The sequence below is a fragment of the Mirounga leonina genome, unplaced genomic scaffold (genome assembly GCF_011800145.1).
Source record: "Mirounga leonina isolate KUSES-001 unplaced genomic scaffold, KU_Mleo_1.0 Mir_201, whole genome shotgun sequence".
Classification (NCBI taxonomy): domain Eukaryota; kingdom Metazoa; phylum Chordata; class Mammalia; order Carnivora; family Phocidae; genus Mirounga; species Mirounga leonina.
Genome location: NW_023270504.1, coordinates 4,037,009 through 4,054,177, shown reverse-complemented (window position 1 = coordinate 4,054,177; position 17,169 = coordinate 4,037,009). Strand labels below are relative to the sequence as shown.

General features: G+C 42.3%; 1 protein-coding gene across 4 annotated transcripts in view; it reads right to left on the bottom strand.

Annotated features, from left to right (window-relative positions):
* Positions 1 to 9,269, bottom strand: part of DENND5B (DENN domain containing 5B) — a 191,558-nt gene extending 182,289 nt beyond the window's left edge. For 2 of the 4 annotated variants that reach the window (XM_035027958.1, XM_035027959.1), the window contains exon 1: positions 8,928 to 9,269. In XM_035027958.1, coding sequence (XP_034883849.1) covers positions 8,928 to 9,054 — 127 coding nt within the window. In that variant the 5' untranslated portion in view covers positions 9,055 to 9,269. The remainder of the gene's footprint in view (positions 1 to 8,927) is intronic. The other 2 variants (XM_035027961.1, XM_035027962.1) reach the window with 2 other exon arrangements.
* Between the last annotated feature and the right edge of the window lie 7,900 nt (positions 9,270 to 17,169).

Here is a 17,169-nt window from a genome sequence, read left to right as displayed (position 1 = left end):
GTATTATATTTATAATGGACGATGCTGGTCTAGAAAGAGGATTCCAGGGAGAGAAGGAAGAGAAGATGAACACGCCATGAGACAAGAAACAGCTGACTGTTTTTAAGGACCTTCAAGAAAATCAACATAGCAGGAAAGAGTGATCCAATCAGAAAATGTTGGAAAAGTAGGCAAAGACCAGATCATGAAAAGCTTTGCAAACCAGGGGGCTATAAACTAAATATGTGTCCCTTCCAAAATTCATATGTTGAAATTTAATCTCCAATGTGATGGTATTTGGAGGTGGGGCCCTTGGGAAGTGTAGAGCCCTCATGAATGGGATTCATGCCCTTCCTTATAAAAGAGATCCCACAGAACTCCCTCACCCCTTCCACACAAGAGGCCATCTATGAACCAGGAAGAGGGCCCTCCCTAGACATGGGATCTGCCAGCACCTTGAACTTGACTCCCAGCCTCCAGAACTGTGAGAAATAAATTTCTGTTATTTATAAGCCACCCAGTCTATGGTATTCTATTATAACAGCCTGAACAAACTAAGACACAGGGTAAAGAGTTTGAATCCTAATCCAAATACAAAGGAAGCTACTGAAAAATTTTACGTGGAAAAAATTATTCTAAGTTCCCACTGCCTATCCCATTTGTGGATAGTTGGCAGTATCATTCATACTGCTAGTATAGACTTCAAGAGATTATCTAATACAGTGATTTCAAACGGGTCCCTGGCTCTCTAAGGGCCAATGAAGATAATAATTGACAGTCCATGAATTGATACTAATATTTCAAAAAGCTTATTAAAAACTGTACCTTTCCTGTATAGGGAACTGCAAAGACTAATTGATTTTTTTTCCTTTCCTTGTGGCTGAAATTATAATTACTCAATTGGTCCTCATGTGGCATATGTGGTATGTATCAGTCCTTGTACTCTGTCATTTAGGATTAATTTTTTTTTTAAACAGATACATTTAGTTTTTCCACTCAAAAACAAGTTCAGACTCATGGAAAAGAGGAGTGGTATGTTCAGAAATCAGTCACTTCACTTAACCCCTTTGAAATAGATGAAAACACTGAGCCCCCAGATGTCCTAAGTCACAGGCCAGGATTGGACTCCTGGCTTCTGACTGTGCATCCAGCTCTAATTATAGTTTCACAAGCAATCATACATTCCTTTTAGAAACTATAAACTCATCTAAGGACAAATAAAAATTTATGCTAAGACAGATGATAAAACCCAGTAAAAAGAGCAAAGAGATTTTTTTTAAAAATGGAAGATTTATTTATGTAGTAAATGCCTTATATTTATATGGTAAAATCTTATCTTTATATATATTCACTAATAAATACAAAAGTAACATCATATATATACTCTTCTAATTTTTTGATGAATGAATAAAGGAATTCATTCATGCAAGAGACATTACCAGTGCTGACCATAAAAAGAGACAATAATCAGGTTTGAAAGTCATAAAGACCGAGTAGTCCCCTTCTTAGTATCTTTCCTGTAAGAAGTTAAAAGATAATCTCATTTGATTATAAGGTTATCCATGTGGTCCCTACACTGGTAGATTTTACAATCTGTATGATATAGTGCATGTTATTAAGGAGGTGGCAAATGTAGTGGTTATGGACATGAATGAATCACGCCAGACAGACTTTTCAATCCAGGGCTCAGGCTTCTGTTCATTTGTTAATACTGGACACACCAGCATAGGGAGCTCAGGGTGTAAGAAGACACTTATGTCCATCCCTCCTCCCATATACACACTATATGAACCTGGGTGAAGTACTTGAACTCCTTAGTCTCCGTTTCCTCACCTGCAAAACAGAGAAGATAATGCCACCTCCTACGGTGGTTGCCAGGATTAAATGAAGCAATAACTATGAAGCATTTACCACAGTGCTTGCCATGTGGAAAGCAGTACTGATTATTGCTATTTCATTGTAGATTCTTACAGAATGGTGACTGTCACTATATACTCTACAACCTGACACACTGTAAACAATTAACATTGAACAATTAATCCAAAGTGTACTGGCTAGTTATGGCTTTCCTAAAAACAAAATTTAGGTTGTTATCAATCAGAAATGTTAAGGGTTTGGATATAATGGCACTTGTTTCCTAAAGTATCTTATGTAGGAAAACTGTCTCTACCCTCCAATGAATTTCAGAAGAGGAAAATGTTTTCTTCTCTATGAAGCCTCATGAAAGTTATGACTGATAATGCACTGTATTCTAGACACTTTTATTACTCCAAGTATATCTGTAACCAACAGTGGAATTAGTAAAAGCAAAAGGATATACTCAGGAATTTCAGAACAGTCTGTCTTAATACCTCAGCAGATGTTACTTGTACTCCTCCAGCCTCTTCTGTCTCTCCCCATCCCCTTTTTCTTTCCCTTTCTCTTACTATTATCTTCTTCTCCAAAGACACTTAATGTCCTTCTCTCGTCCCCTTTCCCTTCCTGTCTCATCGTCTCATATTCTGAGCTCCCTATGCTGGTATGTCCTGCATTAACCAATGGAACAGAAGCCTGAGCCCTGGGGTTATTACTGAGAGTTTAGCTGCACTCACTACTGGGCCAATTTCACTATAAAGAGTTTTATTCCCAGTGGCTTTTAAAATCAAGTTAGCACTGTATCATAGTAACTAGACCTTGAATCTTCTTTGGCCTCATTAGAATGGAGGCAGATCCTTTTATTTCTCCTTCCCCAGCCTTTCAGTTAACAGGCCAAACCTTTTAAACTCCCAAACATAATCCATTGTGGGCCAGACGGTGTGAAATGTATAAAAGGAAACCTCACTAAATTGGAGGCCAAAGGCCAGAAGGGGGAGCTCTCATACCGCATCACATGTCTTCATTTGCAGAACCCAGAAAGAGAGACCTTGCAAAACCAACTACCACCTCAGCCCCAGGAGGGAAGGTTTTCTCCTTGCCTGGCAACAGCCCGGCCAATAAGAGACTGTCACAACTCAGTGACACTGAAAGGCCACTACATTTTGAACTCCCAGTTTACCCCAATGGACTTTTTGTTTATAAGAGCCTCTCCTGACTCTTCTCTTTCCTCTATAAAGAGGGGTACTCTACTTTCTTCTCCAGACTTGCCTATGGTTTTGCTGTAGCTTGCTTGCATGTCCTGTATCACAATTCTCCGCTATTCTTGAATAAACCCACTTTTCCTGGTAAAATAACTTGGCAGTTTTATTTTTAAGATTAACAATGACAAGATAACTAACAACTAAGATACTACCAACGGTGGTCAGATCAGGGCAGTTCTAACCCATAAAACCTGTACAGCAGGCCAGTTTTTAAAAGGCATACTTTAGCAGTCTTAACTAGGACATGCAGTCTGGAATAAAGACAAGCCTGAAATACTTGTTAAACTCAAGTCAAGTTCATTTCTTTTGTAAGCTTAAATAAAATAACTATGGAGCATAGTGTACTGGATCAACTAGGCTCTAGTCTGCTGTCTGCTGCTAGTCAAATGTGTTCTCTGAGAGGGTCCTTAATCTCTCAGCCTTGGTTTCTTCACCATAAATGATGTCTAAGGTCCCTTTCAGAACTATTGTGGCATGATACAGTCAGTATCAACCAAAATTTGTACAACTGACCTTTGAACAACACAGGTTTGAACTACGCAGGTCCACTTACATGCAGATTTTAAAACCTAAATACAGTACAATGCTGTAAATGTATTTTCTCTTCCTTATGGTTTTCTTAATAACGTTTTATTTTCGGGGTGCCTGGGTGGCTCAGTTGGTTAAGCCTCTGAGGCTTGGTTTCCGTTCAGGTCATGATTTCACAGTGGTGAGATCATCAGGCTCCCTGCTCAGTGGGCAGTCTGCTTGAGAGTCTCTCCCTCTGCCCCACACACATGTGTGCTCGCTCACTCTCTCTCCAAAATAAATAAATAAATCTTTAAAAAAATTTTTTTTCTGGGGCTCCTGGGTGGCTCAGTCACTTAAGTGTCAGACTCTTCATTTTGGCTCAGGTCATGATCTCGGGGTCCTGGGACTGAGCCTCACGTCTGGCTCCCTGCTTAGCAGGGAGTCTGCTTGTCTCCTTTCTACCCCTCCCCCCGACTTGCCCAAGCGCTCTCTCTAATAAATCTTCAAATAAAGTAGTTCTGTAGCTTATTTTTTTTCTTTAGCTTATTTTATTATAAGAATACAGCATGTAATATATGTAATATACACGACATGTATTATTTGACTGTTTATGTTATCGGTAAGGCTTCCAGTCAACAGTAGGCTATTAGTAGTTAAGTTTTGGGGGAGTCAAAAGTTATATGCAGATTTTCAACTGTACTGGAGGGGTCAGCGCTCCTAACCCCCACCTTTTGTTCAAGGGTTAACTATATTTGAATTTAGACCATGGTCTCCACTGCCCCAAAGCTCTTCTGGAAACCACACCCAAGAAAACCAAAGCTAAAAATAAATAGAGGCACCAAGGAAGAGATTTAAACAAGGGCCTGGGCAGGGATTACACTCATCATACTTCAGTACTCCTCAGCAGAACTAAACCCAAACTACCACTGGAATGCTTTAAGAATATTCTGGCCACCACACAATTTGTGGACTCATATGTAAACTTTATACTCATTCATTTATTAAACACTACATATAAGGTACTATGAAAGAGAGAGGCAAAGACCATAAGCTCCCTCTTGGGGACTTGCATATTTACGTTACTTAAATAAAGGTCCTTAATTTCTCTGTTGCCTAAAAGATTTGCTACTATAAATCAAGCCATGTAAATTCCTACAGCTAGGTCTTAGAGGAAATGAGAAGCAAAAAAGAAAATTTCAAAATGATGTCTGCCTTCCTACATGTCAACTAATTCCAACAACTTCTATTTACACCTCCTTTCTTCTTTATGCAATAATCAATTTGAAACATTTTTCATATATTTAACACTTAAAGAAAATGTAAATATTTCTACTTTAATATCTAAAGGGACATATTTGTTAATGGATAAAATGAATTTTAAAAATATACAGTGAGTAGGAGAAGCACAACAGCTAAGATGAACTAAAGAAAGGACAATAGGAAATACCAGTATATGGGGGGGGGGGGGTCCCCCCCTCTACGAAATACATGGGGGGGGGTTATGTCTCTCTATGAAATATATACATACCAAAGAAGTCTTTTCCACTGCTGGTAAAGCTAGGCTTCACTAGGACGACTGTCTAAAAAACAATCTACAGGGGCTCCTGGGTGGCTCAGCCGTTAAGCGTCTGCCTTGGGCTCAGGTCATGATCCCAGGGTCCTGGGATCGAGCCCTACATCGGGCTCCCTGCTCAGCGGGAAGCCTGCTTCTCCTTCTCCCACTCCCCCTGCTTGTGTTCCCTCTCTCACTGTGTCTCTCTCAAATAAATAAAGATCTTTTAAAAAATAAATAAATAAATAAAAATAAAAAACAATCTATAGCCCTGATAACTTTATCATAAGGTATTAGTCTATTTAACTGTTACTTCATCATATGGCTTGTGTCCTTAATTTTATTTCAACCACCAACTGAAATAAATTTATTTCAACCAATAAATTTCAAAATTTATTCCACCACCTGCAGAATGTGAATTCTAAAAAAGTCTATAAAGCAATCAGTAGAATTTATATTTAACAGAAGTCAACTTAGACCTTCTACAGGCAGTGACAACTTGCTAAGAAACAGTGTGATAAAAATAGATCAGTTCCATAAAAGTAAAATAGAAACTTAACTATATTTAACTTTGAAATTAATGCAGCAAAACAGAAACAACCTCCTGACTAATTTGCCTAACTCATTGGCCTTGTGTCCTCCTCCCCAAATGAAGCTCTGTGGAAATAGTCAAGAAGATGGTTAGTTAGGAACATGATGCTACATTCTCTTGTTTTCCTCTCATCTTACCGGCCATACTTCTTAATCTCTTCAGTTGTTTCCTCTTCATCCTCCTCACCTCTGAATGTTGGGAGTGTCTCTAGGATTCAACCCTTGAGCTTCTTCTCTTTTCTTATCTATACTCACTCCCTGGGTAATGTCATCCAATTTCATGGCTTTCAATTTATGTCTATATAAAAATTTTGACCCCTGAGAGATTCCTTGCCTACTTGACATCTCCATTTGAATGTCTAATGGATATCTCAAACTTAACATGTCCAAAATTGAACTAATCTTGTCCCAACTGCTTCTCTATCAGTCTTCTTACTTCAGTAAATAAAGGTGCTTATAATTGTTCAGGCCAAAAATGTTACAGTTATCTTTGATCACTTTCTCTGAATATGAATACCATATCCAATTCATCAGCAAGTCCTGCTGGCTCTACCTCCAAAATAATCCAGCTTTTCACCACTTCACTGCTACTGCCTTGGTCTAAGCCAACCAACACCTCCCACCTCACAAAAGAGCCTCCTAGCTGGTCTGCTTCTAACCTTACCCCTAACACAGTCTACAAGGCAGCCCAGCAATCCTTTTAGAGAGTACATCAAGTCTCATCATTGTACTGCTCAAAACTTGCCAGTAGCTTCCCATCTCAGAGTAAAAGCTCAACAATTGTCCATCAGGCCCTACACAATCTCCCCTCCCCTTTCTCTATGATCATATCTACTACTTTCCTCCTCCCTCAGCTCCAACTACCTTGGCCTTACTGTTACCTGCACAAACTAGGCACTCTCCCACCTCATCTCCGCATGCACTGTTTCCTCTGCCGGCAGTGCTGTTCCCCAAGACAATCCTCATGGCTTGCTTCCTCACCTCCATCAAGGCTCTACTCTAAGTTCACCTTTTCTGTGAGGCCTTCCCTAACCATCTCATTTAAAATCTGCAACCCCACCATCCCACCATTCTTCTGGCACTACCCTAGTCTCATTTCCTTGCTTTATTTTCCCTCATAGCAGTTACTGACATTTAGCAAACTATATATTTTCATTATTTGTTTACAGTAAAATGTAAGCACTATGATGGCAGGGAGTTTTGACTGCTTTGTTCACAGCTGTCCACACTGCCTGGAACACAATCTACACCTTAAGGCTTTCAAAACTCTTTATTGAATGAATCATCACCGATACTGAAATTACCATCAGACAAAAGTATCACTTCAAAACACCAAATATTATGAGCAGACATCTCAAACAAGCATCCACACTCATGCGTAGTATTCCAAAAGGAGAAGCCAGTCAGTGTCTAAAAAATCAAACAGAAATTAATTTTTTACTGCTTAATTTTGTTAAAGCCATCTGCACTGTGCCTGAAGAGTCCCAGGCCACACCTACAGGTGTTGTTTTAGCTTTATTAGGCATATAGACTTCAGATAGAAAAGAAAAAAATACAGGCTTTCTCCTTTCATCAGTCACTACTGACAAAAGGCCTCCAAGTGACCCCTTACTACAAATGATTAGGATGTTTAGGGGAGAAAGGACTCTAGAAAAATAAAATAATCCCTTCAATCCCCAAAGAGAAATCTCTCCAAATCTCTCTGCAGACATGTTTTCTAACTTCATATTCCTTAACAAAGCCATTCTTAATATGTACATGAAATCTTAATTGAAGAAACAACATGATTATATAACTACACATACAGAAAATCCTGGTACTCATCCCTCCTTTCTAAAAAATCTTTAAAATTAGACTTACAGTTTTTGTTGAAAATGTTTTGCTGTGAGCCTGGCTTAAAAAGATATTTGCTTAGCTAAGACACGGGTTGATCAGTACTGTATCTTACAGCTGAACACATTTGTTTACTATTGCTTATTATTTACTACATCCTTCCCAGTCCCCTCTATTACCCCCCAAAAAAGTAAAAGAGAAAACAAAAATACACATTGGTGCAAGCAATAAGGCATGCTATGTCCAAAGCAAGCTGTTCTGGAAAGCTATGACCTAAGTGTTTAACACTGACACAGATAAAGTTCAGGCGATAGATGTCACTTGTCTCATCCATTAACAACAACAAAAAAAATCAAGATTCAGATCCCAAGAAGGCAAGCAGAAAGAAAGAGGCGTGAAAAAACGAAATGGGTCGCTTCTCCCTGGCCTCCTCCCGGCACTGCGCACTCATTACCCGCCCCGCCCCCCCATCATCCTTTAACGGCCCCTTTTCCCAGCACCGGTTCCCAGCTCAGCCCCGCACTGCGCCATCAAATGGGTAAAGAGCAGGGGCCGGTGCCCCTCCAGGAAAAGCCCGGCAGTAACACACGGTGCACCCAAGTGAGGGGAGAATGTCAAACTACTAAACTCAGAAACAGTGTAGGTGGTGTCAACAAAGCGTCGTGCCGAGTCCCAAGCGATCAAAGGTCCTCCCCGGCTCCCGTGACACTGCCAAATAGACAGCATTCCAAAAGGTGACTCCACCGTCATCGCCGAACGCGAGGCGGGAAGCGGCGCAGACCGGGAACAGTCAAGGATGAAGTCCAACCAGCCTCCCGCCTGCACTCGCCCTGCAGGCCATCACCGCCTCGGCGGGCGCGACCCCCGCAGCCCAGCGGTCTCCGTCGCCGCCTCCCCCGAGGGGGCCTGAGCGCCGCGTCACGAGCCAGGGCTGAAACTTCGCAGTCTGGCGGAGGGGGGGGGTGGGATGCACGGGATCGCGGCAAGGCCGGGGAGGTAGCGCGCCCGGTGACTCACCGGACGCCTCCGCGTGCAGCTGCGGGCGAGGGCGGGGGGACCGTGCCGGGCGGGGGCCGTGCTCTCGAGGCCGCCCCCGCCCCCGTTATTAATATCCCCGCGCCTTGGAGGCAAAGCCTGAGGCGGGCGCCCTCAGCGGCGCGACGCCCGCGGGCTCAGCAGCGCACCCTGCACGCGGAATAAATAACAATGTCATTAAATCGCCGCCCGGGCGCCGGTCCGGATGGAGAGCGGGCGCCGCCGGGAACCGACTTTGTCTAGGACCCGCCTCCCGCGCGTCCCCGCAGCGTCCCTGAGGGGACCCCCGCGCCGCCGCAGCCCGGCCTTACCCGCCAGCTCGTCGGGCTCCAGCCCGCTGTCTGCGTCGATCCCGCACAGCACGAAGTAGTGCGCGAAGCGGCAGGCGGTCGGGGAGGAGCCCGAGCCCGAGCCGGGCGCCGCGCCGCTCCCGCTCATCCCGGCCGCGCTGCTCCTGCCGCCGCCGCCTCTCGGGAAGGCTCGTCGCTCCGGCTGCGGGCTCCGCGCGCCTGTCCTAGGGCGACACCGGCGCGCCCATGGCCGCGCAGCCGCCGCTCGTCACCGCAGCCTCGCTCCTCGCCCGGCGCCGGAGAAGCGGCCGCGAGCTCGCGCCCAGTCGGTCCCGATCCCGGTCCCGGGTGGGGGAGGGGCGCGCAGGGGGAGTGTCGGCGTGAGAGGCTCGCGCCGCCGCAGCTGCGCTCGCGAACTGGAAGCCGCGGCGTCTGGCGCCCGCCGGTCAGCTGAGCGGCGCTCGGGCTGTGGGAGCGCTGGAAGGGCGGGGGCGCCGAGGACCGGCGCGTGGGGTGGGAGGGGGCGGAGAGGAGGGCGCGCTCGCGAGGGACGGGAGCGCGCTCTCAGGTCCTGTGTGCGCGCGCGCCCCGCGGGCTGCGAGGGAGCGCCTGGCGCGGGCAGGCTTCGTGCGGGCCAGCCGGGGCCGCGGCGCAGGGGGCGGCCGCACTCACGCCTGCTGGCCTCCGCCAGCCTGGAAGGTTAGCCGCAGCGCGGGGTTCTGTCTTCCAAAGGAGATGCTACCTATCCTAAAAAAAAAAAAAAAAAGCAGCTTTAGGGAAGGTTAACAGCCAGTCTGAGATCATTTCCCACAACGGCCTGGACCATCAACCTCTTTTAAACTGTTACATGTGAAAATTAATTAATTAATTAATTAATTAAAATAAACTGTTACATGTGGAAATGCCTGTCTCGTTTTAAGATCTTAGTCCTTGGGCGCCTGGGTGGCTCAGTTGGTTAAGCGACTGCCTTCGGCTCAGGTCATGATCCTGGAGTCCCGGGATCGAGTCCCGCATCGGGCTCCCTGCTCGGCGGGGAGTCTGCTTCTCCCTCTGACCCTCCCCCCCTCGTGTGCGCTCTCTCTCTCTCTCTCACTCTCTCAAATAAATGAATAAATAAAATCTTTAAAAAAAAAAAAAGATCTTAGTCCTTGAATCCTTCCCTCAGCCCTCACCCCCATCTACAAGCTATCCTTACTCAGTGAATTCGTGACAACTCAATATCCACAAAGCGTTGAGACTTCTAAAAGGACAGTTGCCTACCCCCTGCCCCCGTTCTGTAATTTATCCTGACATTTTCCAGGTCGGTGTAAAGTAGCCAAGGCACTCCTGTCCCCCAGCTCTGTACTCAATTGATATTATCAGCTCTCCCTGCAGGTACAATTGGAGGCTGATAAGGCAACAGGAATTAGACCCTGAACTCTGCTCCTCACAAGGCCATGGCTTTCTCACCCTGCTCTTCCCTCTGAGATTCCATTCTACAGGAGTTCACCAAGCAGGTTTTATTCCTTTGAAAGGTGAAAAACCGAATCGATCCAGTTCCACATTGTCACGCCTTCCGCACCACTCCCTGCTCTTCTTTAAGGATTTGGGTATAAGGTGGCTGGGGGCTGGGGGGGCGGCATCACTAATACCACTGGTAGGCACGCAAACCTTCCAGGCAGGTAGACTGAGAAACGAACAATTATTTGACTGAATAATGTTCTTCCTGGAAGATAGGTATGCGTGCATACCATCATTTACTGTAGCTTCTATCCTCACTTTCTCTCTTCAATTTTGAAATGTAAGAAGAATTAAAAAATCAGGGTGAACGACAGCCTGGGTAATTGACCTTTCGCTCCTGTTGCACCCTGCCCTCTTTCTTCAAAGCACTTGTAATGACTTTTTCTGTTTGTCTTAGCTAGATTGTAAGCTCCACAGAGCAGAAGTCGTGCTCTGTGTTTCATCATATTTCTAGTATCTAGCAGAACCCTGGTCCCACTGAGTCCTTCAATTTATTTTTTTTAAGATTTTATTTTATTTACTTGACAGAGAGAACACGAGAGAGGGAACACAAGCAGGGGCAGAGGGAGAGGGAGAAGCAGGCTGCCTGCTGAGCAGGGAGCCCGATGTGGGGCTCCATCCCAGGACCCTGGGATCATGACCTAAGCGGAAGGCAGACGCTTAAGGACTGAGCCACCCAGGAGTACCCCCTTCAATCTATTTTTTTTTTTTAAGATTTTTATTTATTTATTTGACAGGGAGAGACACAGTGAGAGAGGGAACACAAGCAGGGGGAGTGGGAGAGGGAGAAGCAGGCTTCCTGCCGAGCAGGGAGCCTGATGCGGGGCTTGATCCCAGGACCCCGGGATCATGACCTGAGCCGAAGGCAGACGCTCAACGACTGAGCCACCCAGGCGCCCCCCCTTCAATCTATTTTTATTGAATGAATGAAAGAAAGGTTATCCAGGTAGTAAAAAGTTGTTGATGCTACTAGGAAATATACAAACTTTAATATCTGTAACATTTATGAACATATGCTAACTTTGTGTTATACAATGATTGCTTCTCCTCCTATAGAGAGTACTGAAATACATAAAACAGTTTCACTAAAAAGGAGGAGAGGGAGTGTATGTGTTTCTCCTATTTTTGGTGATCACCTCTTACAAAATGTTTGTTAGATTCTAGATTAATCAAACAAAGCACAATAGAAAATGAATTTACCGTCTGCACTAACCACGAAACATGTCATTTTTTGTTCACTTGAAAAGCAATTGATTTATGAGTTTGTAAGCCCTGCGTTAATGTTGTTAAGATGAAAAAATTGAAAGAAACCCAAATAGAATGCATTGAATTATGAGATATAAATCTCATCAAAATAGACAAAATCTCCAAAATCTTTCCTAAAGCTTCCATGACAATAGTCACACAATATAAATTTAAACTTTAATTTGAAAATACCTGGGTACATTCCTAATTATCACTTCAGAATGACACTGTGTAGGTATATTCTGCATTAAATTGCAATGAAATAAAAGGATAATCAAGAATTAACTATATATCATTGCATACATGTTTTTCTCTAAAATAATGACATAGAAATACTTTAGCTAAGCAAATAAAAAATGACTTGAAATAAATTGTCCAAAATATTTAAATTGTGTTGAAGAGGAGAGAGATCATATGCCTCTTCCCGTGCTGGGACACCCCTTGTCAATACCATTCTTCATCTCCACCAGGCCATGCACATATATGCAAAACCAAGACAGAAGGAATTGCTAAAGTAACTTCAGAGCCCCAGACATTCATTGGACAATGCTTTACTAACAGAAGCTCTATATGCCACCAGGTTAGCAGTGTTCAGTCAAGGACTCACTCTTCAGCTTCCCTCTGACAGCAGACCCTAGCTCAGCTACTCCAAGCATAAATCATGCCCTCCATTTGAGGATTTACCAGACTCCTTCAGAGGTAGCAAGTCATTGCTCAGATACTTAAGAGCATTGCCTTCCATTCTGCTGTTGTTCCTTGTATGTTTGCTGCCTGAATTGAGAACCTGCAGAGGAGGCACTAATCCCAACTTTAACCTCTAAATAGCACAAAACATGCCAAATAATCACGATTCCAACAAAAGGAAATCCTGAGTGACATTTTCTTCTGCCAGGGTTTTAGCTTTCTGGGAAAATCTTATCACAACAAAAGTTTATTTGGAAAATTGATTATCATATTCTCTCATCATAGTTTCAGAAAAAGGGTTAGTTTATGCCAATAAGAGTTTGGTAGCAAAATAAATGACTCACAGTTTTGCCTAAACCTGTTTCTACCTTTTACAGTGAATCCAATACTATTAAGAATCTTTTTATGTAAGTTATTGTGCTAATGCTTTGAGAATATGAAATTTAAAAAGACATGATCCCTCCTCTTCAGGAGTTTATAGTCTAGTAGAAAGGAAAATATTTTTCAAAGGTAATTAAAAGACCAAAAAGAGAAAATAAAAAGTAAAATCTGGTATATTCCACATGACAAATTCAAAAAGCAATACAGGATTTAGTGAGCAGAGATGTCAAATCTTCTTAAGGAATTCAGTAAGATATTATGAAAGTGATAACTTTTGAGATGGGCCTTACAAGAGCAATAGGATTTCATGAGTTAGAGATGGGAGGGGAGACATTCCAGGCACAGAAGAAATGACTGGGGTGAAAAGTGTGTAGAGGGAGGAAAAAAAGTGCATAGAGGACCGTAGTTCAGTTGCAGCCAGAGCATAAAGAATCTTGAACACCAGGCGAGTAGGGTTGACTCACTTTTTTATACTCTTTTCTTACCTGAGGGATTTGATACCTGAATGCTGGCTTTGAGTCAGTTTGACACAAAATATTTGAGATCAGCTAAACCAGTCTTCTCACTTTACAAATAAAAATATCTAAGTCTCACAGAATTTTGGTGATTTACCCAAACACACATTGTTAGTGGCAGAACCAGGAGCAAAGTTTAAAAGATTGCACTGTAACATTGTAGGATTTTAAAGGCATTTTCATTTCTAATATCTCTAAATCTATGAAATTTCTTTATCTGAGTTGACTAATCTTTCTCCTGTATGCTGCTTACTTCTTTTTAGTAATCCACTTTGGAATTTGATTATTTTTTCGTTTTATAATGGAAAATTTTCAAATATAAAGACTAGAATAATGAACCTCTATATACCCATCACCTAGTTTTAATATTAGCATTGTGCCATTTTTGTTTCATCTATTTGTTTGTTATCAAAGTAGTCGAAAGGAAGTGAGTCATATTATTTTGACATTTTGATTATGTTTTTTTATCTGAAGTTTCACATGAATGTTTCCTTACTTTCTCAATGAAATCCCCAGACCTCCTTTTCTCCCTTTACCTCACATAAAATGTCCAACATTAGTTCCTATTCATCATCTAGTCCTAGTCTCATACTCTTTTTCCCCAATAATACTATCGTAGATTCAATTCTTTTCTCAAGACTGTCTCCTTCTTCTGAGAACCCCTTTTCTTCATTCCATCTAAATTGTTCTCTTGGGAGCTACAATGATATGATACAACTTCACACACCCATTTCTCCCTCCTCTCTCTACAGTTGACTGATCTAGAAGAAGGCTTGTGGCCCAAGGTGCGCCAATGAGTCCTTTCCCATTGGTCTTGGACTTAGGGCCCAGAGAGTTGAGATGGTTGCTCTGCAGGTAGCCAATGCTGTAAGCTGAAAAATTCAGGAGCTATCAGTAGTCACACTTCTATTATACGAAGAAAGATAGTGAGAGGGAAGAATGAGGCTGACAATCAGAACAGAGAAGACAAACAGAGCAAGCATCCTGTACTGTGATCATGAATTTAACTTTTTTTGGAATCTCAATATTACAATGTTTGTAGTGCATTTGTCTGACAAAGAACTTCTATCCAGAATGTTTAAAGAACTCTTACAACTCAAAAGTAAGACAAGGCAGGGAGGGTATGTGCTCTGGTAAGTGCTGTGAATTGTGCAAGGCTGTTGAATCTCAGATCTGTACCTCTGAAACAAATAATGCAATATATGTTAAGGAAAAAAAAAAGAAGAAGAAGGTAGCGGGAGGGGAAGAATGAAGCGGGGGAAATCGGAGGGGTAGACGAACCATGAGAGATGATGGACTCTGAAAAACAAACAGGGTTCTAGAGGGGAGGGGGTGGGAGGATGGGTTAGCCTGGTGGTGGGTATTGAGGAGGGCACATTCTGCATGGAGCACTGGGTGTTATGCACAAACAATGAATCATGGAACACTTCATCTAAAACTAATGATGTAATGTATGGGGATTAACATAAGAATAAAAAAAATTTCCAATAAAAAGAATAGAATAATATGTACAATAAATATGATTCAATATAAAAAAAAAGTAAGACAAGGCAATTCTTTAATTGGCAAAATATTTGAACAAATATTTCACAACAGAAAATATGCAAATGACCCATAAGTGCAGGAAAAAAAGGCCCAACATCACTATTTCAACATGTAGAGATGAAAAGGATGACTAAATTACATCAGGAATGACAAAACCACAAAAAGATACCACTAGATGCACTAGATGCACTAGAATGGCTAAAATTTAAAAGACTGACAATACCAAGTGTTGGGAAAGATGTAGGTATTGCTAGCGGGAGTGCAAAGTGCTACCATGTGGTAGTTTCTTACCAGGTTAAACAAACACTTCTTATCAAGTTAAACAAACACTTAGCATATGTCCAGAGAAAACCCATTCTTATGTACTTCCCAAGAAAAATGGAAACATATGATCACATAGGTTTGTTCTTACAAGTGTTCATAGCAGCTTTATTCATACGAGTCCCAAACTAGAAAAAACCCATGCTAACTATCAATTTATTGTCTCTCAGGTTTGAATCCATCCTTCTTCACGCTGCTTTGTGATATTAGAGCAGGAACCTGTAAGCATTTGTCCTCTGCTAGCTGGCAGCCTTTGTCAAATTGAGGGCACTGGAGGGACTCTACAAGAAATATATCAGCAGGAAGGCACTTACCTTCTGGGTTCTGGTTCTTTTTCCATAGTTTTATTCAGAATGGGTGCTAACACTTGTAACACTCACCTCTGAGTCACAGTTCTAGCCACAGTCTCAGATCGTGTTCTTCCCACTCTCAGACTGCTGTTACAGATTGGCTCCTGGCCACCCGCATCATCTCGTAACTGCAGCCCATCGAGGTGCAGCTCCAGACCATGTCCTTGGGCAAGTTTCTTCACAACTGACAAGCAGGTTGTGCATTCCTATGGTGGCCACACTCTTTTTGAAGAGGTCAGAATCAGGGACTCCTGGGTGTTTCAATTGTTAAACATCTGCCTTTGGCTCAGGTCATGATTCCAGGGTCCTGGGATCGAATCCTGCATCGGGCTCCTTGCCCAGGAGAGAGCCTACTTCTCCCTCTGCCTGCAGCTCCCCCTGCTTGTGCTCTCTCTCTCTCTAATAAATAAAATCTTAAAAAAGAAAAAAAAGAGTTCAGAATCAAAGCCTTGTGGGGGGCAAGGCATCTTCTTCTAAGTCCTTGGTTCCTCCTGAGTCTGCTCCCCTTCACCCTGCTTACTACTTCTAGTTCCTCTTGTACCCCTTTAAGTCATTAACTACCTTTTATTAGTTAACAATTATATTAAATTCTCCTGTTCAGATGACTGGTTTCTGTCTTTCGACAGAGGTACAACCCAGATGGCCATCATCAGATGAATGGATAAGTAGATTGGTATACTCATTCCATGAGCTACTACTCACTAGTAAAGAGGATGAACTACTGATCCATGCAACCAGGTGATGGCTGTCAGAAATTTGCTGAACAAGAGGCGCCACATGCAGAAGAGTCCATAGCGTATTAGTGCATTTATATGAAGTTCTAAAATGGCAGAAAGCAGATCAATGGCAGCCTGGGGCCAGGGGTTGGGTGGGATAGGGAACTGACCACAAAAGAGCACAAGAGAAAAAATCTTATATCTTGATTATGGTGATCATTTCACAGATATATACATTTGTCAAAACCCATTGAATTGTCCTCTCAAAATGGGTGAGTTTTAATATACCTAAATTATACTTCAATAAAATCTATTTAAAAAGAAAAAAAAAGCCAAAAGATGTATGGTGATTTTTAAGTGCATTCTATATTTCAAAACTTTACAAGTTCCAAAGTTCCAATCATTTTAGTTGATTGACAAGAACTGATTTAAGTTCTTACAAAAGTCTTGTTCAACGTTCATGTTGAGCTGGCATTTTTTGAGGTAGTTAGGTGTGCTGGCGAAGGGGACAGCCTCCAGAGGCACACTCCCTGTGCTCAGATCTCACTTCTTCCTTCCTTACCTATAAGAAAATTTTCTTATGGTTATTAAGCTTTAATTTCCTTATTTGTACAGTTGGGATCAAAACAGGATTGGTATGAAGTTCAAAGGAGATAATATGTATAGAGTGCTTAGCCTAGTGCCTGGTACACAGAAAACATAGAGTACATGAAGATATTGTTTCTATGTGCCAGGCATTGAGCTAAATATTTTAACATATGATATCTCATTATCTGACTGTTAACAGAAGTTATGGCATCAGAAAACCAGTGCTTGGATATTATTGTAAATATTTGAAATTCTTTTCTTTCTTCCTTTCTTTTCTTCCTTTTCTTTCTTTCTTTCTTTCTTTCTTTCTTTCTTTCTTTCTTTCTTTCTTTCTTTCTTTCTCTCCTTCCTTCCTTCCTTTCTTTCTTCTTTCTTTCTTTCTTTCTTTCTTTCTTTCTTTCTTTCTTTCTTTCTTTCT